The sequence below is a fragment of the Drosophila obscura genome, unplaced genomic scaffold (genome assembly GCF_018151105.1).
Source record: "Drosophila obscura isolate BZ-5 IFL unplaced genomic scaffold, ASM1815110v1 contig_1, whole genome shotgun sequence".
In the NCBI taxonomy this organism is placed as follows: Eukaryota; Metazoa; Arthropoda; class Insecta; order Diptera; family Drosophilidae; genus Drosophila; species Drosophila obscura.
This window is the reverse complement of record NW_024542679.1, coordinates 4,391,470-4,416,681: the sequence shown is the minus strand read 5'-3', so window position 1 is coordinate 4,416,681 and position 25,212 is coordinate 4,391,470. Positions and strand designations below refer to the sequence as shown.

Below are 25,212 nucleotides of genomic sequence, written 5' to 3'. Positions count from 1 at the left end.
GATCACAAGTAAAATTCAAATAGAGAAAACTTTTTTCCCTCCCCCCTACCCACTCGTAACAGAGGGGGAGAAACTTTTCTAATTTGCGCATTATGAAAATTGGGTCGAAACATAAAATTTCCAACAGCCCAGCACCGAAAAGAATTAAGTGAAAAGCAATTTTTGAGCCTACCGACAAAGAGGAGAAGGAAAATGGGAAGAGAGTGAAGAAAACTTTTGCATTAAGAAAATTAACTGAGATTAAGTGTGGCGGCAGGCCGTATGCTTTTTGGCTTGGGGTGGTGGGTTAACTTCCCCTCCGATGCCGGGATGAATGAAAATTGCAACAATTTTCAAGGCATTTAACCATTTGTCACATACACAGACCCTCCCTCCCACACACACAGACACACTCTGTAGCCGGAAGTGAGCTTCGGCAATAACGGAAGCAGACCCCACAACATACACACACACACACACACATGAAATTGGTTAAGGGAGAGAGAGGGCGCGCGTGGGGTGTGGGCTTTATTTGTTGCCTGCCACACTTTGGTTGGCTGTTTGGCCGTCGTCGATACTAATCTAATTTTATTGATATTGACACAATTTCTGCAGATTTCCGCATAAACATAAAAACAGAGCTCCTCTGAGTTCCACGCACCAAACCTCCAATGCTTCGGCCTCGGCCTCAAGTAGTAGGAAAAACAAACAGCCAAAGACACCAGCAGAGGGAACGTGAAGCGTGTGGGGAGGGGCGCAGGGCAAGTGGATCCATTCGAGGCACGCAAACAAATGGTATCTAATAAAAATTGAACAAAGAGCAAACAAAAGTTCTTCCACTTCTGGATGGAAGTCAAACAATGGTGGGGAGAGTGCTATCGGGCATTTCCTTTGGCACAATCGGGAATATATAACATAGATTTCCCATATAATAATAAAAAAGTCTCGATAAGAAGAGACTATATTTCAGTAGCAGTTGGCAGATATGTATTGAATAGACGTATCCATAACGGTATTTTTCTTCGAAATTTAAGTAATTTTTGCAAAAGTTATTAACTTACTCTTTATTCTTAAGCTATAAAAAATAACCTCCCGTTAGAATCGTTTGGGTTTTTGATTAGTTTATGATAAGAGTAATATACAGATTTACCCACTTGAAAATCTACACCCAGAGAAAAAAAACCCAGAAATTCTAATATTTAAACTAGGATTTAAAAATGTAAACATTTTACAAAGAAAGTTTTTTAATTTGAATTTTGAATTTAATATAGTTTATATTTAAATATTTTAAACTAATTAAATTATGTATATATGAATTTTCATATTTAAATTATATATGTTTCCTACAAAATTAAAAATATCCGAATTATCTTAAAGTTCCTTAATATTTCGTTGAAGCTGAATTTAATTTAATTCCACTATGTTAGAACCCAAATATTTTATTTAAATAGGGCTGTTTTTCTTTTTACTATACCATTTTTCCCTGTGTAGGCATTCCCCAAGTAAGTACGCTGATAATTCCGGATAAGACCATTATTTAAAAATAGGCTGTTTGTGCCAATAAGATAAGGCTAATCAATTGACGCTCAAGTTGCAAAAATATAATCCAAACAAAATATTTTCAAATAGTTTACCAATAAATCCCAATAAAAGAACTTCTAATAAGTAGTTCCCAAGGTGTCCCCACTACCAGGAATCAGTTATCGCCATAGATGTGTATAAACATAATAATCTTTAATTAAATAAACAACATATTAAAGGGAAGAACACTTGAAACTTCATTTACGATCGTTATAAAACCGAAAGACAGAATGATATCGTGCCTTTGTCTACCACCGGGGAACACTATCAATGGGCTTTTCACATGGTAAAATAAAAAAACAAATAAATATATAGACAGTAAATCAAATAAATAATGAGGAAAGCTCATATAAACTGATAGTCGATAGGTAAATATTAAGACTGAGACCCCGACCCAGACATAGACCCATTGCCAAACAGAACAGAATATCATGCAATTGAAAGCCGTCTAAATGAATGAGTCGAAAGCAATTAAGGGAGCTGCAGTTAGCAGAATGGAGCTGTCGAAGGCCTAACCTAAGCAAAATAATCGCCAAAACGTGCGGCAATTACATGGATGCTTGAGGAAACTGAATGCCAAACATCTGCTGCTGCTGCTGCTGATGCTGCTGCCACGTATATAATTTGCAATGGGAACCCAAGAAAATTCAATTAACAGACTGGGGATACAGACACGTGCCGCCACACCAAAAACACGCTGACGCTGTCGCTGCCGCTCCCGACTATAAAACTCTATAGAAATGAACAAAAACCCCATCGCTGTACTCCATGTGGAGGGCCCACTCAGACGGACTGACGCAACTTCCACGCTCATTCACTCGCACTCGAACTCGATGGAGAATCACCAGTCGATTACAGCACGCTTCCTGTGGCCGCTGCTCCTAGTGCTAATCTTAGTGGGAGGGCTATCGCAATCGCAGGAGTGGAAAGATCAAACTGAAGACGACGATGACTCTGCCGATGACGAGACGATCATGGAGCGTCGCTGGCAGGTTGGCTACGAGCAGTATCGCATTCTCTGCGAGAAGTTTGAGCAGAAGAAGAAGGAAGACACACCTGCAGTGAGCACTCGAATCGCTGGCGGAGAGCTTGCCGACGCGGGAATGTTCCCCTATCAAGTGGGTCTGATTGTGCAGCTGACTACGGGAGATCTCATACAGTGCGGTGGCTCCCTCGTCACTCTCCAATACGTTCTGACGGCTGCCCATTGCCTGACGGATGCCGTCGGTGCCAGAGTTTATCTGGGCGCCCTTGAATTGGCTGAAAGGGGAGCAGCTGCAGAAGAGTTTCTGGTGTCCGAACAGCAGTTCAGGATCTATCCGGGCTACTTGGGTTTCGGCGCATACAATGATCTGGCATTGATACGCCTGCCCAGGCGCGCCATCCCCTCGGATCGAGTGCAAACCATTGCCTTGGCGGGGTACTTTATGCAACAAAAGTTCCTCGAGCGTCAGCCAGTGACCGTTTCGGGCTGGGGCAGTTTGGGGGACTCTGCCGTGGAAAGAACGCGACTGCTGCACTATGTGGACGTGGAGGTGCTCGACCAGGAGCGCTGCATGTGCTCCTTCCTGCCCGGCTTGGTTAGCACGCGGCGTCACCTGTGCACCGATGGACGGGGCGGACGTGGCGCCTGCGAGGGCGACTCTGGCGGCCCTCTGGTCTATCAGTGGCAGAATGTCAGCCACCTGATTGGGGTAACCTCATTCGGGAGCAGTGGGGGCTGTGAGCTCGGTGCCCCGACTGTCTACACCAGGATAACCGCATATTTGCCATGGATCCGGCAGCAAACGGGAATGACCAACTAAATGCAATTAACGCCTAATTGTCGGCCATTAATTGCTAAACAATATAGTCGGTCGGTCGGGCGGCCAGACAATAAAACCAATTTGAGCAGCAACCAACCCACAATGAAATGGAGTCAGCAGAGAGTGGAGCGAACAGAGAGGCAAGAGCCCTCTTTGGTTAGGTGAAAATGGTACTTTTTACGAGTACAAGGGGGTTGGCTTTTCCCCGCGTTGAATGGAATGGAAATTGTATCGGATAAATAACAATGAACATCGGAAATTTGGTAGCCAATTTGGCCAGCAAGAATACCCACAGCCGACATAATAAAGACGGCCAATAAAGAATGAAATTCGCCTGAATCAAATTCCAATGAATTCAATGTGGAAATTGAACCTGTCTCTTCGTTTTTGATTGTTCGCTTGTGACGGAGTGTTTCTTTTTTTTTTTTGTGTTTATTTTTGGGTTTTGGGGCTAATCGTCTTTAATTGGCCAGCTGAATGGGCCATTAACCGCAGCGCTGCGGCTGGTGCGGTCCGCCTCTGGGAAATGGCAACGCGTCGGCAAATCACGCGGCAATTGTCCGACATGAGTGCTGCGGTGGGTTTCTGCGGTTAGCAAGAACAACAATACTTTTGATTTATTATAAACAAAAACAAAAGAGAGAGAGAGAATGACAGTGAGAGACAATTTACTCTCCCCTGTACTATAGATATGCAATCATTGATTGATTAATTGAGCATTTTGATTGGGAAATCGCGCACAAGTCATAAGAAGCTTCCGAAATGAGAGCAAACATCACTCGGGTGAGCATTTAGAGCTTAACTCTAGAGCAACCCTTCTGCCACACACACCCACCCACCGCTTGACCTTTAACAAAGTCCAAAGTAAACAACATAATGAAAAAAAAACCAACGGGAACCGCAAGCTTAGGCCCGGCTCCCTCTCTATACGCCCAAAAGGGGCGTGTTAATGTGTGATTGTGTGTGTGTTTTGGTATGCATACGGTACATAAACCGTCTACAAATTTGTCGTCGCAACTAGAACTTGAACCAGTTGGACTGCGGAGAGGGATTCCTACGTCGAGCAAATGAGGGTCTGAAGACACGGCGACAGCCTCTGTTGATTGCAGTTGTAGAGAATGAGTGAACAGGCAGTGATGGTACTGTTTCTGATACTGATTTTATTCAACAAACTTAATTTCTATTTATAGGTAACAAAAGGTACAGAAAGTGCTGAGTCTAGTAAGAATATGGTAAAAGGGAATTGGAATTAATATTGAATTAATTTGGATTTAATATGATATTGTGTTATTGGGCAATTGTGATAGTCAGCAATTGCACCAGTGTTTTTGCCCTCTGACGAGCGATCGCATCGTTGGCAGAAATTGCTGCAGAAGCGGTTATTGTTGACTCAGCTACAATGCCTTGTCGTTTGTTATTATGTCTCCCGTTACATGGGTCGACCTGACTTATTCGATAAGTGTATATTATGTAATATTAATTACTGCATAAATATGCGACTGAACATTCTCCCGGCCGTTGAACTGGTGTTCAACCATCGCCCAAGTCGACTGAAAAGCGGCGTGGAATGGGGATCGGCGGTGATGATCCGCGTGGCTCTGCTTGGTTGATTGTTGACGGCCTTGGGTTCCATGATTGATACTTCTTCCGGAGAATGAACGCAATAATCAATAGCATTGATATTGCTAGGGCAGCATAAGTAGCGATTTGATGATGCTGCACTGTGTTGAGATGGTGTGGCAGCCTTTGTTGATTGATTGCCACTAATTGCAGGCGTAAATCTTCCAATTCTTGAAGATAGTCTGATGTCTGGTTCTCCAATTGTGCAGTTGCTGGCGAAGGGGGTGTCGTTGGTAAGCGTATGTCCCCAAATCGAGTGTAGGCTGATTTGACTTCACTGATTGTTGTGCTGAAGGTACTGATGCTTATTTCTGTATTGCGAGCAGTGCATCCAGGTGACAGTGAGAGCAAGCCAGTTCCTTCTAGTTGTATGGTTGATGGAGACCCGTTGCAAACTGCCTGAAGTCTCATTGTAGAGTGTGTTGCAAAAATCCATTTATTTGCTTGCTGAGTTTTGGACCACACCATGTCCGCCTTCGTGTGGGTCACTTCACATAAAGGTGCTGTTTTATTGTTAAACAGCTGAAACTCACAGCGATTGTCGACATTGAAGACTGTTTGATGATCAAAGCAGATGTATTCTGCGTTGAGTAGTTTAAAGCAGCGTCGAAATTCTTCTGGAGTAAATCCCATGAATTGATCTCGGTGAGTGTTTACAGTGATTATGGTTGTTTTGAGATTGAACAAGCTCCAACTTGTTGAGTCCCAGACCGGAATCGGCATGATACTGAAAACTTCGAGCTGAAATGTTGAAACTAACGGTAGTGTCACCTTGAAAATGACGTGTGTGGTAGTCAGTGTTCCTTCAGCGCGCATTAGCCTGTATAATTGTATCACATTTTGTGTTGTGACAGGCAACATTTGATCAGCTGGCAAGTGATCCCGGATTTGGTCTAGTTGCTCTCTTAATTGCTCAGGAGATACTAGCGTTGGGCTTATTGTCCGATGGTGAATGCCGATTAATACATCAGATATGTCAGACTGCATACGTTGAAGACTCGTTGTCAGCAGAGTTAGTTGTGCTGTGAGCCCTAGGTATGACTGAATTAGATGATCGCCATGATATGTTCCTCTTTCTCTGCTGATGGTTGCCACTTGTTGTTCCAATACCTTTAGGCGGTTGTCCATGGCTGACTTATCCTTCCTGATCACGTTCATTGTGGAGTCGACAATTGACGTTTGATTTCGTAGTAGATGTAGCAGAAAGTCTTCGTTGGTTTGTACCTTTTCGATTACTTTAGCCATTTTCTCAGCATATGTAGAGTCAAGTACACCGAATAGCTGGTGTGCCACGTTTCCTACTATATCCAGCGGTGATCTGCGTTGTCGAGAGGCCTTCATTAGCATATTTCCTGTTTGTAGTTCTTTGTACAAATGTTGAAAGTGTTGAAATATGGAGTTGCACGCTGGAACATTTTTTAGTTCAGGGCACATGTGTCTTAGTTCGGACATTCCGGCTGACATGACTTGCATATCCTTCCAATATGGATCCAAGTCGTAGTATACAATCATGGTCCATTCGGAAGTGGTCATTCTTGAGGTTCCAAGTTTCTCATAGAATATTCCGGGCTTGTTTGCAAATTGCGTCACATTTATTGATTGTGAACATGCTAATGGCAGCATGAGAAGTAACACTACCAATGTGGATGTTAGTGTAGGTAATGATAACCTTTTTCGCTGTGTTGGTGGCTCCTTTATTTCCGCAATGTCTTGAATAGCATTTTTGGAGCGTTTTGTTGCTACCTCCTCTGAGAATAATGGGGCGAGACGACTGATGGGGCGTTTGTATACGCCGGACGATGTTTTGACATCAACCACTCGTACATGGTTGTCTTGCCCAGGATAAGTTTTGATGATGCGACCCATTGGCCATTTCATTACTGGAAGGTTGTCTTCCTTCACCAAAACTAATAATCCTTCGGTCACGTTTGGAGCGGTGGTTTTCCATTTATGGCGAGTTTGTAGTTCGTGGAGGTATTCCGTAGACCATTGTTTCCAAAATGCATGCTTTAAGCGTGAAACCAATTCCCAGCGCTTAACCAGAGTTTTCTCTTGACGATCGGTGTTGACGTCAGGTGCTGCGGTCAAAGGTTCACCGATCAGGAAATGCCCTGGAGTAAGCGCACTTGTATCCGTTGGATCATTTGACATTGGAGTTATGGGTCGGGAGTTCAGAATTGCTTCAATTTCGATTATGACTGTGTTCAGCTCCTCAAACGTCAAGGATGCTGTTTCTGTGGTTGTAACTAACAGCCTTTTCGCTGATTTTACCGCAGCTTCCCAGAGGCCGCCAAACGATGGGGCCCGAGGAGGAATGAATTTAAAATCCACTTGTTTTTTGTTGCAATGATTTGTGATCAGAGCATGTGCCTTTTCGCTAAATATTGCTTCTTTCAATTCCTTTAGCTTGTTATTTGCGCCGACGAAATTTGTTGCGTTGTCGCAATGAATAGTCTGACACTTCCCGCGTCTGCTAAGGAATCGCCGGAGTGCTGCCAAGAATGCATCTGTGGTTAAGTCACTTACTAACTCCAGATGTACAGCCTTTGTGGAGAAGCAGCAGAATACGGCAATGTATGCCTTATCTGGCCGTTTTCCTCGGATTTTATGGTGGATCATAATTGGTCCACAGTAGTCAACGCCTGCATTAAGGAATGGGCGTGCTTGCGTGACTCTTTGTGCTGGAAGATTGCCCATGATCTGGTGCATCAGCTTTGGTCTGGCTCTGGTGCATCTCATACAGCTATGTATGATGCTTCTAGCCATCGTCTTGTCGTTGATAATCCAATATTGTTGTCTTGCGATTGCCCTTAATGCTTGGGCACCGCAATGCAGATTTTCCTCATGAAGCTCACGCATAATCATTTTGACTATTGGGTCGTTGTACGGTAGCAGGATTGGATGTTTTGCATTGAACGGAATTTGAGCTTCTTCGAGTCTTCCGCCAACTCGGATGAGCTCATCATCTCCTAGTAAGGGAGATAACGAAATGATCGAACTCTTTTTATCCAATGTTTTATAGCGTTTTAATTGTTTTAAATCCGCTGTGAACTCAACTTGTTGAATCGTTCGTAGGATCATAGTGCGAGCACGCCTTAGTTCTCCTGCGCAAAGTGTCGTTGTAGGTGCTCTATTAGTTTTGTAGCAGAAGCGAAACATGTACGCTACAATACGTTGTAGTTTGTTGAACGAGTTGCTATGTCTGCATGTGTATAACTCTTCTCCGAGAGAGCTAGATGCGATTGGCAAGCTGACATGCTTAGCCTTTCTCTCGAGATTGCTGGGCTCAATGATGGGTGGTTTTGTCCATTTATCTTCTGATCCGTGCAAGAATAATGGTCCGTATAGCCATAGACTATGATCCCTTAGCTTGCTTGCTAAGATTCCTCTTGAAAGGACATCTGCTGCGTTGTTGGCTGATGAAACATGACGCCATTGTAATTGGTTCGTCAATGCCTGGATTTTGGCGATTCGATTTGCCACGAATGTGTGGTATGTGGACGCCGATGCGTTAATCCAGGACAGTACAACGGTGGAATCAGTCCAGAAGATTCCTGATACTGTGTCAAGATTCATATGGAGATCCTTTCTAACTCGATTGGTGAGTTCGGCACCTAAAACTGCAGCGCACAGTTCTAGACGTGGTAGGGATTGTTTGGCGGTGGGTGCTACTCGAGATTTTGAGCATAATAGTCGTACAGAGACCTGATTGTTTTTGTAGGTGGCTCGTACGTACACTGCCGCGCCATAGGCTCGTTCCGATGCGTCTACAAAGGTATGTAGATCCTGGGTGACTGGCACTTTTCCATCATATACGTGCCGGGGAATCTCCATTGAGTTTAATGATTGTAGGTCCTCCCGGTACTCCTTCCATTCGTTTTGGAGTTGTAATGGCAGTTCATCGTCCCAATCGAGTTTAATCTCCCACAGCTGTTGCATAAATATTTTTGCCTTGACTATCACCGGGGCAAAGAGACCCAGTGGGTCAAAGATTTGGGCCAATTCTGAGCACACGACCCTTTTGGTGATGCGTGTTGCTTGGCTTTTTGTGGTTCGTCCTCGCAGTTGGTCTTGTTTTGGCATCCAAATGAGACCCAGCGTTTTCACGCTGTATTGCTCTAATGTTTCACCTAGTTTGACGTCGTTGACAATGTCCTCTTTAGGGATTCCTTGCAAGAGCTGGTCGTTGTTGGAGCACCATTTGCGAAGTTTAAGGCCGAACGGTAGCAATATTTATTAAGTTCTTGTTGAACTTGTATCGCTTCCTGAATGGTATCCGCTCCAGTAAGACAGTCGTCCACATAGAAATCGTTCTTCAATGCAGCAGATCCAATAGGTAATCTGTGTTGGCTCCGAGTTGCCAAATGATCCAGACATTTCGTTGCCAGGAATGGAGCAGATGTGGTCCCATATGTGACTGTTTTTAAGCGATAGTACCTGATATCTTCAGATGGATTGTTTCTCCAGACTATCATCTGATGAAACTGATCCTCTGGATTTATCCACACTTGTCGGTACATTTTCTCGATGTCCGCTGTGAATACGTACTTATGTATACGAAAACGTAGTAGAATGGACATAAGTTCACTCTGAACTGTGGGTCCGGCATGCAGAATGTCGTTTAGAGACTTTCCACTTGTTGATTTGCATGATGCATCAAACACGACCCGTAACTTTGTGCTGGTGCTCTCAGGTTTGAGTACACAGTGGTGTGGTATGAAGTAGTGTCTCTCCGGCACTTGAGTTGCTGGGACCATCTTCATGTGTCCAAGTCCTTCATATTCATTCATAAATTCCACATAGCCTTTCCAGGTGTCTGGTGAAATCCGTCGCTCTAATGCCAGGAATCGTTTCGTTGCAGTTTCCAAAGACCCCCCCAGGGCTGAAGAGTGTTCGGAAAAAGGGAGTTTTACTATCAACCTGCCATCCGATGCTGTTTGTAAGTTCTCTATAAAGTGAGCTTCGCAATGTGCTTCGATTGGCGTGCGTGGTTTTTCTTCCGTCTCTAAATTGTCCAGAGTCCAGAATTTTTCCATTAGCTCGTTGAGTCCAATTGCACAAATGGATGCGGAGTTGTGTGCAGACCTGATTTTTCCTGCCACAATCCATCCCAATTTTGTATTTTGCAGCAACGGACCTCCTGACTTTGGCTGTTTTTGGTCTGGGAGTAGTAGCGAATAATAGTGTTCTGCTCCGATGAGCATGTCGACCTTTCCCGGTTTATAGAAATCCGGATCTGCCAATGGGCAATTGTTTGGTATGTTCAAGTTCATTTCATCGAGTGCCTGCGCTGGTTGATCAGCAATTATCTGAGGTAGTACGAATGCTTCAATTCTTTGCGTAAATCCGCCGTGAAGTGATTTTATTAGAACATTTACTCGTGCTCTGCTGGTCTTTGACTGACCTCCAATTCCTTCGATGCGTAATGTTGTATCATTAAGTTTTACTGACAACATTGATGCCATTCGTTCAGAGATCAGGTGGATCTGTGATCCTGAATCCAGCAAGGCTCTGAAATTGGCTCTCTGTCCATTGTTTGCTTCTACTGCTACTTTTGCTGTAGCTAACAGGTTGTAATTATTGTTACTTGCTGCGCCAACCGTCGGTGCTCTTGGTTCTGTACTTACGCCCGATGGTATGTCCAAGTGCAGCAGTGTATTGTGTTTTTTGTCGCATTTGAAACATGTCCGACCTGGGCATGCATTTGTTTTGTGGCTTGTTTTAAAACAGTTGACACACAATTTCTGCTTTTGTACCCAATTTAGTCGTTCTGATGGTGATTTGGAGCGAAACTCATCGCATCCGTAGAGCCAATGGCTTGCCTTCTTGCAGAATGAGCAGAGAGGCGTCTTCGATTTTCCAGTATTTACTGTTGCACATGTTGTGCCTTTTGGCTCTTTCCTTGACATTTGTGTCTTTTTGCCTGTTCCTAGAACTCGAACTCTTTGTTCTAGGAACTGAAGCATTGTGTCCAAGGCCTGTATTTCCTTTGAGCTTCCCAATGATTGCTCGTACAAGGCTCTGTTAGTGACATCTAGCTTATTTTTGATGACGGCAATCAATATTGGATCCCATGTGGATATATTGATGCCCAATCCCTTTAGTGATGCCAGGGATTCGATAGTTGTAACGTACAACTCTTTTAATGACTTGGAGTCGTCATTAACTGTGTTATAATTTAGGAAGCGGTTTAATACCGTGCTAGCGACGTCTCTGGGATTGTTGTATGTATCAATCAGAATTTCCCAGGCGCTCAAATAGTTTTCTTCCTTTAGATCGATATGTCGGATCAATCTTTCTGCCTCTCCAGTTACGGTTGTTTTCAGATACCACATCTTCCGAACTGTGGGCATGTTTGTTTCATGTATCATACATGAAAACAGGTCATAGAACTGGGACCATTTCAGTATGTCCCCATCAAACTTGGGAATGTTAATGCGTGGAAGCTGCACGTCATTATTGTTTGATGTGGCTGGTTTTGCCAATGCACTTTGAACCTCTTTTTCCAGGGTCAGGTAGGCTTCCATGTTGTATCCTCCTTCCTCTGGGTTATCGTATTCTTCGTGAATAGTAAAATGGACTTCTTGTGCTTGATTCCATAGTGATTTTATCAAATCACTTGATGTACGTCCTCCCGCCTCTGAGAATTGTCTCAGAATGCGTTTTATGGACGCTACTATGGCCTTTTGTCGGCGACATAGTGAAGGCAATTTGCTGTAAGTCTCCGTGGTGACAGCGTGTTCCTCCATTTCTCCTCTTACTTGGGGTCGGGGTCACCAAATGTTAATGTGTGATTGTGTGTGTGTTTTGGTATGCATACGGTACATAAACCGTCTACAAATTTGTCGTCGCAACTAGAACTTGAACCAGTTGGACTGCGGAGAGGGATTCCTACGTCGAGCAAATGAGGGTCTGAAGACACGGCGACAGCCTCTGTTGATTGCAGTTGTAGAGAATGAGTGAACAGGCAGTGATGGTACTGTTTCTGATACTGATTTTATTCAACAAACTTAATTTCTATTTATAGGTAACAAAAGGTACAGAAAGTGCTGAGTCTAGTAAGAATATGGTAAAAGGGAATTGGAATTAATATTGAATTAATTTGGATTTAATATGATATTGTGTTATTGGGCAATTGTGATAGTCAGCAATTGCACCAGTGTTTTTGCCCTCTGACGAGCGATCGCATCGTTGGCAGAAATTGCTGCAGAAGCGGTTATTGTTGACTCAGCTACAATGCCTTGTCGTTTGTTATTATGTCTCCCGTTACATGGGTCACCTGACTTATTCGATAAAAAAGAAGGAAGGAGGGGGAAAAAAAAAAAAAAAAGGGGGGGGGGGGAAGGGGGGAAGAAAAAAAAAAAAAAAAAAAAAAAAAAAAAAAAAAAAAGAAAAAGGAAGAGGAAAAAAAAAAAAAAAAAAAGGGGGGGGGGGGAGAAAACCCCCCCGAAAAAACCCCAAAAAACTGAAACGAGGCGAAGACGTCACCGTCACACGTCAAGAGCAAATCAAACCAAAGCAAAGCAAACCCTTTGCTAATTCTGTAGAAATACTTTCCCAAAACCAATCAAATTAATTAGCAGCCAGGCAATAATCCCACCTGGAGCAGGGTCCTATAGATAGATTAGATGGGAATTCGGGTACGCAATTCCCTTTTTTGGATGAAACTCGGCCCATAATACGAGAGTCATTTTGGGGCCGCGTGCCCATGGTCTAGCTCAATCTTCAATCGATATCTTCGCGTACAAATCTCCGAAGATAGCACACTGAGAACTGATGATGTCTGTGCGGACTGTGTGGCCCGTATCTAATCGGAGGTGGAGGCTCTATTTGTGAAATGCAACCTAATCGCGAGACGGGTCTCGATTCGCCCAACTAGGCTGCTCTAAGGGACTGCTATAAAAACCCCGTACTCTGCCAGGGAAGATCAGTTGAGTTCCTTTGACTGAACACGCAACAATTCCACAATGAAATTCCTGATCATTCTTGCCTTGGCTGTGGCCGCTTCGGCCATGCCCGAGCCGGAGCTGCAGCCCCGCAACCGCGTGATGCCCGTGCAGGACAGCATCGAGGGTCGCATTACCGGAGGAACCACCGCTTCAGTCGGTCAGTACCCCTACCAGGTGGGACTATCCCTCAAGCTGAGCGCTCTCTCCAGCGCCTGGTGCGGTGGCTCTTTGATCGGCAACCAGTGGGTGCTCACCGCTGCTCACTGTACCGATGGGTGAGTGTCCTTTTCGGGTCTCTGTGGTATCCCAGTACTGAGTGCTCATCATTCTTCTTCCTTCTGCGTGCAGTGTTCAGTCCGTGACTGTCTACCTGGGTGCCACCGTTCGTACCTCCGCTGAGGTGACCCACACCGTCGCCAGCTCCCAGATCATCATCCACTCTGGCTGGAACAGCGCCAACCTGCGCAACGACATCTCCCTGATCAAGATCCCCGTCACCTCCTACAGCAGCAAGATCCAGGCTGCCAAGCTCCCATCCATCGCCAGCTCCTACTCCACCTATGCCGGTGATTCCGTGATCGCCTCCGGCTGGGGCCGCACCTCCGATTCCGTCTCCTCCGTTTCCACCAACCTGATGTGGGTCAAGCTGACGGTCATCACCAACACCGTGTGCGCCAGCACCTACGGTACCTCCATTGTCACCTCCTCCAACATCTGTGTGTCCACACCCAACGGTAAGTCCACCTGCAACGGCGACTCTGGCGGCCCACTGGTGCTCGAGTCCAGCAAGGTCCAGGTTGGTCTTACCTCCTTCGGCGCTGCTGCCGGCTGCGAGAAGGGATACCCCGCTGCCTTCACCCGTCTGACCAGCTACTTGGACTGGATCAAGAGCAACACTGGCATCTCCTACTAAGCCAGGAGGGGCAGTCAATGAATGACTTGAATTTCGCATAAATATAAAAAAAGATTACCAACAAATGGCTGTCACCATCTGCGTTTTCCTTCAGTTCAGTGCTGTCTGGTAGAGATCCAGCTCCAGCTCCAGATCCAATGAATTTCAATGGCCACATGAAAAGTTTAAATTGACATTAAACGACAATTGCAAGTGTTTTGTCATGCAAATGGGGAGTGGCGTCGCAGTGCCAGTGGCAGGATGTTACGGCACGCTCTCCTCTCGCCATTTGGCACATAAGTTTTCATTAAAATTCATTAAATTTTCCCAGCGACACAATAAAAGCAGGGAAAGAACTTGAGCGGGGCCGCAAATAAACAAAGGAAAAAAGTTTCCCTCAAGTGAAAGTAAGAGAGAGAGAGAGAGACAATATGTCAGCAGTTAAATTATTACAACAAATTTAAATAAATGCTAGAAGTTGTTACACATTTTTTGCGGGGCCAGGCACACTTTAAAGAGAATTTCGCATATTTTTCGGCTTGATTTTTTCCAGTGCATGCCACATGCCACATGCCACATGAGTGCTCCAAAGATGCTGGGTGTATGGATATCAGGTGGTTCGCTCGGCGATACCCAAAGACCATCTGCTGCTGTGGTTGGAATAAAAAGCATTTACTCAACACACGACACAAATGACAAAAACCAGAAACAGAGACAGAAGCTGAAGCTGAAAGAGTCCCAGAAACAGTGGCAGCAGTCCCGAAACATACAAAAGTCCGTCAGTGAAGGCGGAGTGGAGTGTGGCAGGATACGCCAGCCAGGATAAGGACACTGTATACTCCCAAGGCTGAGGTTCCGGGTATCCCAGCCATCCTGATAAATGTTTGCATTGCGGAAATTTATGACAGCACAAAAAAGTTTCCACCACTCGTACGAGTATTCGTACGTATTTTGTGGTTTTAGATATGACAAAATATCAAACATACGAGTATAACTAAAGGTTCCGCAGTTCTGCATAGAACGGTACAGTGGGGGGGTGGAGTGGGATGGCCTGGGATGGCTCCAAAGTTAGTTAAAATGTCAACTTTCGGTATGGTCCGGCATGTGTTTATGGCGAAAGTTTTTCATCTCTTTAAAATCCACTTTGGCTCTGATTGAACGCTTGAATGTTCGTTTCGTTTTTCACTCCTTTTTTTTCTCGACCACAAACTTCATTGCTTTGCTCTGATTGAGATGGACTTCGTTTTTAGGAAGTCATTGCTGTGGTTTGGTTGTGTGTGGTGGGGGGAGGTCCATGACAGTCACTTGGTCAAGCAGTTTGCTCTGATTCATTTTATTGGCAAAATATTTGGCCAGCCTGCGGCACACAAACACCAGACAGTGCGACACAGAGCTCTAGTTCTAGTTCGAGTTCGAGTTCTGTCTGTGGCTGGGGCACACTGCATATGGATGCACTTTAATTTGATTATTTGTCAACTGGCACCTTTGGGGCTCCTGGCTCCTGGCTGCTGGCTGACCCACTTCCACAGTGCACAGCGGAGTCATACAACTAAATATTTAGTTGGTTTCTTGATAAAATCAATTCCGATTTTGCTACTAAAGTACTAATCACAGAGCGAAATCAATTAACAAACTGTCGGCTCATCAATTATGCTACAACCCAACCCAGCCCCAGCCCCCCCTGTGGCAGAGAAGGCGCTTCCTCTGTGTGTATGTGTGTGTCTGTCTGGCTGTGTGGCGGAGCTTTTTGACTGGGGAGTCAACAAACGCAATCCTGGCTAATAAATTCCAGTCGATTCAAAGCAATCAACTTAATTAAGGATATTTGGATGGGGGAAGGCCACATAATTAATTAAGTGAGGTTCCTAGGAAAAAAAAACCCACCGAATGAAAGGTCAGACGAATGCGAGGGTCACCGCTAGGAGCTCTCTGAGCTCTGAGCTTTAATCCTAGTCATGTTTATTATCCTACACATATGATATATAGCTTCAGAGTGACCAGCCATATTTGCTGTGAGGGATTGAAAACTTTGACTGGCATTCACTTAACCCTTTTGTTGACTGTGTGACACTTTGACTGATGTTCGGCTAATTAAGTGCCCAGCAATTACGATTGCTTGACAGCCAACACAGAAAGTGTTTCTAACAAAAAGCCACCAACAACCATCCACCACCATCACCCACTCTCCTGCCCACCCCTTGACAAACCAGTCTAGAAAAGAGAGAACCCCCCTCTACACCGCGTATCGTACACTTAATTCATTTAACTCAAACATTTTCATTTATTTATCACATTACTCTCCGGATACCCGACAGTAACCGCCATCACCAGAGAACGAGTATTGTTGCTGCTGCTGCTTTCGTTTTTTTTTTGGCTAATGACTTCCTGCTTTTCCTAACGCGCTCAACTTCCGGCAAACACACACATTCCACGTATGAGGGTTGGGTTAACAGTCACTGACTGACTGACAGACAGACCCCCCAACACACACACATGGCAGGCAAGAGAGAGAACTGAGACTGAGAGGATAGACTGAGAGGGAGGACGCATCAAGCTCATTGAATGCTTTTGGCATGTTGCCCGGCTCGACACCATTATTTCTGGTAACAAGATAATTGTATAATGAAATCCAAACAACACTTTGGTTTGCCTCTCTTCTGGTCTGGTCTGGTCTGGTCTGGTGTCTGCTCCACAACACACTCCACTCCACTCCACGGCTCAAACGAAACCCATTCCTTGCCAGAAAAACAAATTCGCTCTTCTTCTACAACAATGACTTGACGGCAAAAGTTCGCTGCTTTTTTTTTTGTTGTTGTCTTGCTTTTGCACGAGTATACACAAAGGCAAAGACAAAGACTTTTGCTGGCTTGTTTTTGCTACTGATTGAGTGGTAATACTTGTTCTGCTCCAGAGTGGCGGGGATGGGGATGTGGAAAGCTCTCTAGATGGTCTCTGGAATCATCTCAAGAGATAAAGGATATGATTCACTTTGAATCCAAGGAATGGCATAACTTTTACGTGTCTCCTGTGTCTTTCAATATTTTATATTGGTACACCTGATATCTCATATATTATTTGGTGGCACCCAAAGGTAAATGTCAAAGAAATAATTTGATTTACTCTGGATAGAAGCAATCACATGTGTATGTACTTTGATTACTTTTTTCTTTAGACAGGTAACTCGGAAATCATTCTCATTCTCCAAATTCAGCTAAACAAATTTCTGCTCTTTTCCTCAAATTACTTTTATTTCCCTATAGCTATTGTCATTTATCATTTGGGTTAGAGCATTTCCAGGTCTACCATTTCGTTTATATTTTATTATATATATAATACATTTTCTTTTCTGTTAATTTCATTCCATTTCGCATGGCACCAAAGTGTCTTGTCATGGTCTTGTGCCTTTTGTTTTTAGGTTTTTGCCTTCTTCCATTTTGCGAGTGACAATTGATTGACAGGAAAAGTTAATGGCTTACTTCATTCTACTGCACATACATACATATATATATAAATATACTCTCGTATATTTTATATATTGTAGGTGTACGTATACCCACAAGACACACTTGTACGAGAGTCCGGGGCTTTGTAATAATTGAAACATTTCGGGGTTTTGCTTTCCTTTCTGGCTCTCAGGAGATGGCACACACATACTCGTATGCAAAGCCGCTCAGAGAGCACTCACCAAAAATCCCATCACTCCTATAGGGGCATGGCGGCAGCCATCACTCTCTGTAAAAGAAAAAAAAACAACAGCTCGAGAGTAGAGCAAAAAATAATACACGTAATACTTTGGCTCCTCTTGCAGGAACAGAGACAGAGGCAGGGGTCAAAGGGAAGGGCACAAAAATAAAGACATAAAGCAAACAAATGCTGCTCCCATCGTGAAGCCAGAGAAAGGTGGATCGGATGGATGGAATGGCTGCTGGGATGGCTGTATGGATGGACTGGTTGACTGGCATCCCGAGTAGCTTTTAGTGCGTTCAAGCAGAAAAATATATAGAAAACAATAAACCGAAATTACAACAAAAGCAGAGCGCACATGGGCTCAGCTCGGGCAACAGACATATTGGCAAACAAAAAATGTTTATAAGCCATAAAGCATTCCATTCCGCTCCAGAAATATATACAAAATATTCCATTGCATGGAGCTGGTGTATATAAATATTTGCATGCTAAAATTTGATGAGTAGTTATATATTTTCCGGCGCACAACAACCACAACAACAACAACAACAAGAGAAGGCATCCCATTATATTAAGCTGAAACAGGGGAAATATTTCAACAAAATATACGAGGACTGGCATTAATGAAGTCCCAACAATGGAGAAGATTTTCACCATAGAAAAAACCATGCAACTTCCCCCCTTGAGAGAGCATCAGACTGCATTCAAATTGGAGATTCAGCATTCGCATAAAAAGCCCCCACGCAGCCAATGCCAGATAAGAGACAAGGCAGCCAGCAGCAGCATCAACAGCGCTACACAAAAGAAAAGTTGCAGTATTGATGGACGGAACAAAAGGAATACCAGTATCACGGAATCATTTTCGGATGCTTCAATGCCAATGCCAATAAGCAGACAAGTGCCACCTCGAACGGCGGGGAGACACGTTTCTGGTGCTTGCCTCTAGAAATCTCAAGAAATCCTTCTCCCCCCCTAAATCGTATGCCGCACAAAATCCAATTGTCGTAGTAGACAAAAATCCTTCGCGCTGGCACACAATACTCTCGCAATAAAAAAGGAATCGGGGGGGGGGTAGAAAAAAGGCTAGCCAGAAGCAATCTATCGAAAAGGATTTGTTTGCATGGCAGGAATTTATATTTATATATTTCGAAGGAACAGCAGCAAACAGCAAGCAGCCAGCAGGCCTTCTCATATGCAAAAGCCAAACGCCAGCTTATTGATAGAAAATCTCCACACACACACACACACAGAAAGCTGGCGAAAAATGTCCTCAAATATTTGCTCAGCCATAAGAAGGAGAGAAAGACAACCATATCCTGGTATAATATATCCATATATAATAACTTAGTTTGATCCCTGGACATAAAATTTAATGCTAGCCACTTGGGTTTGTCCTCTGTTCGAGGCGGTGTGGGGGATTTGTGTCTTGAATATTGACAGCTATCCGTAGTAACAGGGAGGATCGATACACCACTCGACTTGGAAGGCAACTCTTTCTGTCTCTTTCGCTCTGCTTATCAAGTTTTGTCCCTGCTGAAAATTGCACTCAGGTAATAGTTTCTGCAGACAGCCAGCTGCTTCCCTAATCAAACTTTTTCAATACATCGCGCATTAAAAACGAGTTGACAAACTGCAAACACAACGCAACACAACACACAAAAAACTTTGACCAAGTGCCAGCAAGCGAGCAAAACTCTTGTGTACCCCCCACATGCCATTCCACCCCCATCCATCGTACCTATGTGCAGCAACAAATTGCATTTCGTTTGTGCCACAAAAAAAAAACAGTAAACTTTACGCCATGAAGTGGGCAACATCTTGGGCTCGGGAGGGCAGTGGCCAGTGGTAGGCGATAAGCTCCGGCGGCCAAAGGAGAAGGTGACCTGGACAAACGCATTACTCATACGCAAAGGCATCTATCGCAGGAGGGATGATTAATGAGGCGGCTGCTGTTGACAACTCCAAAGGCGGCCTCAGCCAAAAGCAATTTGAATTATAGCAGGAAATAGACATGGACCATGTGATAAGTCATCAACCAAAAAGGGAGGAGCAGCAGCAGCAGCAGCTAGGTCAGCTGTGGCAGACAGTTGTCATTAATTTTGGTCAACTATGAAGTGGAGGAGCGAACCGTACCGGACCGCAAGGCCTTGCGACATTTTCATGTCAACAGAGCGAGAAAAAAACTGAGCAGAGTTTTCCATTTGAGCCAAATAATACACAATGTAATGGCAGCCAAAAAACATCCAGAGGAGAGAGCCCGAGGAGTGGACATGTCCGTGCAGCGTAATCGATGCGGCTCACATTAGATTGTTGCCTCGAATTGTGTGGGGACCAGCAGCAGTCCTCAAGTAGCAGTTTCTACACGCCCTTCCACTGCTACTTTTTATCCCAAGCTGCTGCTTCGTTTATCATTTGTTGTTCACTTGTCGAAATTTTATTGCTGCAATCTTGTTTGTCGTCGTCTCCATCGTCAAAGGAGATCTGAGCGCACGCTGGGGGACATTTGGAAATGCCTTCGTTTCGTATATATATACTATATCAACTTAAGGCCAGGGGCGTAGCTTTTGAGGAAACTGGGGCTAGTTGCTGCCAAAGGAGCAACCATCTACGCAACTGGATACTCGAGTAACCCCCTTTAACTCTCTGTCTTTCGGGGGGTGTGTGTGACTGTGTGTGTGTGGACAACAATGTCCAGTCCGAGGCTGTTGCTCTGGGTCGCTGGACCCAGACCGTGGAGAGCTGGATATGCGTCTAATAAGCGTGTGTGTTGAGTAAGCGCATTACGTATACGTAATATATATAATACGAACGAGTGGTATATATCAACTGTCGAGCAATTTAAAGTGCGCTGCGCCACTCCGCTCCACTCCACCCTTTCATTTTATTTATTTTACTTTCATTTCCTTTTTGGTTGGCCTTTAAGCTCTGTACTTGAACAACAATGAGAGCAAATATTTCACGAAAATTAGTTTCTTTTGTTTTTTTTTTATCCCCCGAGAGACAGAGACAAAGGGCTGGGCTATTTTTTCGCAATCAGCGAAAGGAGTAACCATAAAAAGGCAGAGAGACAAAAAAAAAATCAATAAAGTGCAGCTAATGCAGGGGATTAAAGATATCTGTGTGGTGTTGAGGGTGGTGTGGGGAGGGTGGGGGAAAGCCGCAGGATAAACGTTATCTTCTAATTAAATGGGAAACATTATTTGGGAAACTATTTTCCATTTCCTTTGCCAAGAATAGAAGCAATCTTCAGCACAGAAATCTATTTTAGTTTCAGCCACATACGAATGATGCTTAGCATTTAGTGCCCAGACACGCACAAGGACATGCCACATGTCCACTCCGCCCCACACAGACAGGCAGGCAAGCAGGCAAACATGCAACAACTACATGTGTCAGCATGAAAGGCAATGAATTGTTTTTATGTGCTAATGTCCCCGAAAGTCCTTCCTTGGGCATTCCCATCACGTAAGGCGATTTGATTTCAATTTTCCCCAGATTCAACTATGTCCCTCTATCTTTTGCCCCCGCACCGGCACCACTCCACTGTCTACCGAAATGACTTGGCAGCTTTTGTCGGACACCAGTGCGTATGGTTAATATGATTGAAGTCTGATCAGCAGATAAACGCTGGGAATTTCAGACACTCGAGAGTGGCCATGTAGAGTGGGGTGCGTAAATCTCTTTTCGGGTTAAACACAATCGTTTATGGTTGTAAAATTTTATTGAAAATAATTAAATAATTCGATTAGAATGATTTCATTGAACTGGATTTTCCCACAACCCAAAAATAAAGCCCAAAAGTCACCTCGTCCGTTCCATTGATAAACATCTGCGAAAAAAGCATTGTCGTCACTTATAAGAAATCTTTTGCCTTATCACGAGTGCGGAGCGGGGAATGCTAGACGTCTGCCGCCTTTTGATTTCTTTCGAGTGCGTTTAATTGAAAGCCTGCGGTGTTCACTAAGTAATCTAATAGATTTCCCACAATCAGTAGAGGAGAACGATAGCAGAAGATACTTTTGGCCAAATAGAAAGCCTGCCCGATAATGCCAATATCTCCTAAATGATAAACACAATTACTACACTTAGAGGAACCAAAGGCTTGCACGTTCACATCTGGATTAACAATATAATTTTATTTAAATTTTTTAAATGTATACATATTTCATTAGAAATATTTTAATTCAATATTTTCATTTTTAATTCCTTAAAATTTAATATATTTTTTAAAGAGTTTTATAATTAGATTATATTCGATTAGATTAAAGACTTTTTTATATAAAGTGAATACCTCTTTATTTCTGTATTTAATAACCGAATATTTAATTTAAATGTCTGTGCAGTATGTTTGCCATTTTTCTCTGAGTGTACATACATCATTTCCCTGGAAAGCGGGCCATAGAAAAGTGACAGGCGTACCTGCTTATGTTTTTTTGTTTGTTGACTAAAAAAGCCACAACACCCGTCCCACCGATAAGAGCCAAAAAACAAAGAGAACAAAAATCAAAGAGATTTCAAATAAACAGAAATGACTTGGTCAAAAACACAAGAGGCACGACATCGTGCCCTGGTCTGGCCCTGATAAGAAATGTATATAAAAAGAGCCGTTTGGTCAGTGGATGGACATTCATTCGATCATCATGAAAGTACTCGTAGTCTTCGCTCTGGCTTTGGCCTCCGCCTCCGCTGGCCTGCTGCCCCAGGTGCTGCCTGTGCATCCCCGTGACCTGCCCGTTGTGCCCTCGATCGAGGGTCGCATCACCAACGGCAAGGACGCTGTGGAGAACCAGTTCCCCTACCAGGTGTCCCTCAGCTTTGGAAGCGACAGCGGCGGCTGGTTCTGCGGTGGCTCCATCATCTCCGCTGAGTGGATCCTCACTGCTGCTCACTGCACCAGCGGGTAGGTGATCGAGAAGTTGCCCTGCAAAATGGTGACCAATACTAACAGAAATCTCTATCCCTTGCCTCTTTTAGTGCCTCCTCTGTGACCATCGGCTATGGTGCCACTGTCCGCACCGCACCCAAGTTGAGTCAGACCGTCTCCAGCGGAAACTTCATCCAGCACGCCAGCTACAACAGCGTTGTCCTGCGCAACGACATCTCCCTGATCAAAGCCCCCGCCGTCACCTTCAGCTCGGCCATCAACAAGGTTGTCCTGCCCTCCATTGCCAGCAGCTACTCGACCTATGCCGGTGACACCGCCATCGCTTCCGGCTGGGGCAAGACCTCCGATGCCTCTAGCACTGTGGCCAACAGCCTGCAGTACGAAACCTTCACCGTGGTGACCAACACCGTATGCTCAGCCACCTACGGCTCTCTGATCATCACCCAAAGCGTCATCTGCATTGCCACCCCCAACAAGGTGTCCACCTGCAACGGCGACTCTGGCGGCCCATTGGTCCAGCAGAGCAGCAACAAGCTGATCGGCGTCACCTCCTTTGTGTCGAGCGCTGGCTGCGAGTCCGGCGCCCCAGCTGGCTTCACCCGCACCACCAGCTACCTGGACTGGATCAAGACCAACACTGGCATCTCCTACTAAGCAAAGCAGCAGCACTCTTTTCTTTCTTTCAAAATAAATAACGATTATCATCTATAAAATGTATACAATTAGATTCTACTTTTCGGGCTACAAGTGGCGGGTATTTCCTCTAATAATTTAAGTAAAATTAAATATAAACACGAGCACTGCAGCTCTAGTGTAGTGTAGTAAGGTTAGAAAGTGTCCCTATTTACTCGTATTGTTGAAGTAATCAAAGTACTTGAGCGACGCTGATACGTTTCTATGTAATTTCATAATGACAATTAGACATACTAAACAATAGAAACAGAATTAAGATAAAATTATCATTTATTATATTTCTTAGAAATTGCAGGGAGTTAATTGGCACAGGGAACTTTGAAGAGATCTGAAATGAAAGCTTTCATGACCGAACAACCTAACAGTTTTAGTTTATTTTTTCCACTAAAAGAAAATATTAGGGAGAAAAAGATACTCGTTACTATTTAATTTTCAGGAAAATATTCTAGTTTTCCTTTTGAGAATTCTTAGAAATTATCACCAAAACTGAAAGAGGTGTGGAGTACTCCAAACAGGGAAAAGCATACACAATTTATATTGAGTGACTGTTCTCTTGGCCCAAACACACACAAAATTGTATCCACCCTTTTCCGCCATTTTCCACAAGTAAAAGCTGCTGAGTTCCTCACTTTTAACAAGAAAACGAAACAAAAATCTCGTTATATTTTGTTGCATACTTTTCAGACAAAAATAAAACAAATACTATATGCAGATCCATTAAGCACTCAAAATATTTAAGCCCTGTCATAAATTCTAAACTTATTATTAAGCACATTGTTCGATTGTCGAACGAGGGTCAGAGTCGATCACTGAACGACTATAATGCTCGTACTTTAATCGCATCAAATCACTTAAAATGCAGAACGATTAAATTTCCAGACATCGCGGTGCTCGTATCTGCAAACTGATAAAATATCCTGCAACTGTGCAAAGACGCTCTGATTAGGTGGCAAAATTTATGGCCGAAATAAACGACAGTTGACTTGCCTGATTACAGGCCATGGGCCATGGGAATGGGGTATATAATGGACTACCAAATGGTGCAAGAATCATTCGTTATACGATCCAGCAAACATGAAAGTTCTCGTAGTTCTCGCTCTGGCTCTGGCCACCGTCTCCGCCGGCGCCCTGCCCAAGGTGCTGCCTGTGCATCCCCGTGACAGGACTGTCAACCCATCGATCGAGGGTCGCATCACCAACGGCAAGGACGCTGTGGAGAACCAGTTCCCCTACCAGGTGTCCCTCAACTTTGGAAGCAACAGCGGCGGCTGGTTCTGCGGTGGCTCCATCATTTCCGCTGAGTGGATCCTCACTGCTGCTCACTGCACCAGCGGGTAGGTGATCGAGAAGTTGCCCTGCAAAATGGTGACCAATCCTAACAGAAATCTCTATCCCTTGCCCCTCTTAGTGCCTCCTCTGTGACCGTCGGCTATGGTGCCACTGTCCGCACCGCACCCAAGTTGTCCCAGACCGTCTCCAGCTCGAGCTTTGTCCAGCACGCCAGCTACAACTCGATTGTCCTGCGCAACGACATCTCCCTGATCAAGACCCCAGCTGTTGCCTTCACCGCTGCCATCAACAAGATCAACCTGCCCGCCATCTCCAGCAGCTACTCGACCTATGCCGGCCAGACCGCTGTAGCCTCCGGATTTGGCAAGACCTCCGATGCTTCCACCTCCGTGGCCAGCAACCTGCAGTATGCCGAGCTCACCGTCATCCCCAACGCCGAATGCGCCAACACCTTTGGCACATTGATCGTCACCGATAGGGTCATCTGCGTTGGCACCTACAACGGTGTGTCCACCTGCAACGGCGACTCTGGCGGCCCCCTGGCCCTCAAGGACATCCAGATTGGTGTCGTCTCTTTCGGCTCCAGCGCTGGCTGCGAGGTCGGCTCCCCCGCTGGCTTCACCCGTGTCACCTACTACTTGGAATGGATCAAGGAAAACACTGGAATTTCTGCATAAATGAAAATTCTAGAAAGTTTTGCCTCATAACAAATAAAATGCATTTGAAAAATTCCCGTACTCCATAGCGTATACTTAAAGGGGCAAATTCATTTACTCTTGGCTGGAGAATTACAATATATTTTTAATTGAAAATAATTTCTGAAATTTCTTT

General features: G+C 44.5%; 4 protein-coding genes across 4 annotated transcripts; all 4 read left to right on the top strand.

Annotated features, from left to right (window-relative positions):
• The first annotated feature begins 1,820 nt into the window (after window positions 1-1,820).
• LOC111071542 (brachyurin) lies at window positions 1,821-3,737 on the top strand. The gene has a single exon (XM_022362953.2). It carries the CDS (start codon window positions 2,301-2,303, stop codon window positions 3,363-3,365), a length of 1,065 nt encoding a protein of 354 aa, XP_022218645.2. The 5' UTR covers window positions 1,821-2,300; the 3' UTR covers window positions 3,366-3,737.
• A 9,173-nt stretch (window positions 3,738-12,910) lies between these two features.
• LOC111071546 (serine protease 1) lies at window positions 12,911-13,912 on the top strand. Its single transcript, XM_022362958.2, has 2 exons — window positions 12,911-13,209; window positions 13,283-13,912. The coding sequence occupies exons 1-2, from the start codon at window positions 12,953-12,955 to the stop codon at window positions 13,845-13,847; spliced, it is 822 nt and encodes a 273-aa protein (XP_022218650.2). The 5' UTR covers window positions 12,911-12,952; the 3' UTR covers window positions 13,848-13,912.
• An 8,216-nt stretch (window positions 13,913-22,128) lies between these two features.
• LOC111071545 (serine protease 1-like) lies at window positions 22,129-23,115 on the top strand. Its single transcript, XM_022362957.2, has 2 exons — window positions 22,129-22,413; window positions 22,488-23,115. The coding sequence occupies exons 1-2, from the start codon at window positions 22,133-22,135 to the stop codon at window positions 23,050-23,052; spliced, it is 846 nt and encodes a 281-aa protein (XP_022218649.2). The 5' UTR covers window positions 22,129-22,132; the 3' UTR covers window positions 23,053-23,115.
• Window positions 23,116-24,133: 1,018 nt separating this feature from the next.
• Window positions 24,134-25,118, top strand: LOC111071548 (serine protease 1-like). Its single transcript, XM_022362959.2, has 2 exons — window positions 24,134-24,425; window positions 24,500-25,118. The coding sequence occupies exons 1-2, from the start codon at window positions 24,166-24,168 to the stop codon at window positions 25,056-25,058; spliced, it is 819 nt and encodes a 272-aa protein (XP_022218651.2). The 5' UTR covers window positions 24,134-24,165; the 3' UTR covers window positions 25,059-25,118.
• The last annotated feature ends 94 nt before the right edge of the window (window positions 25,119-25,212 follow it).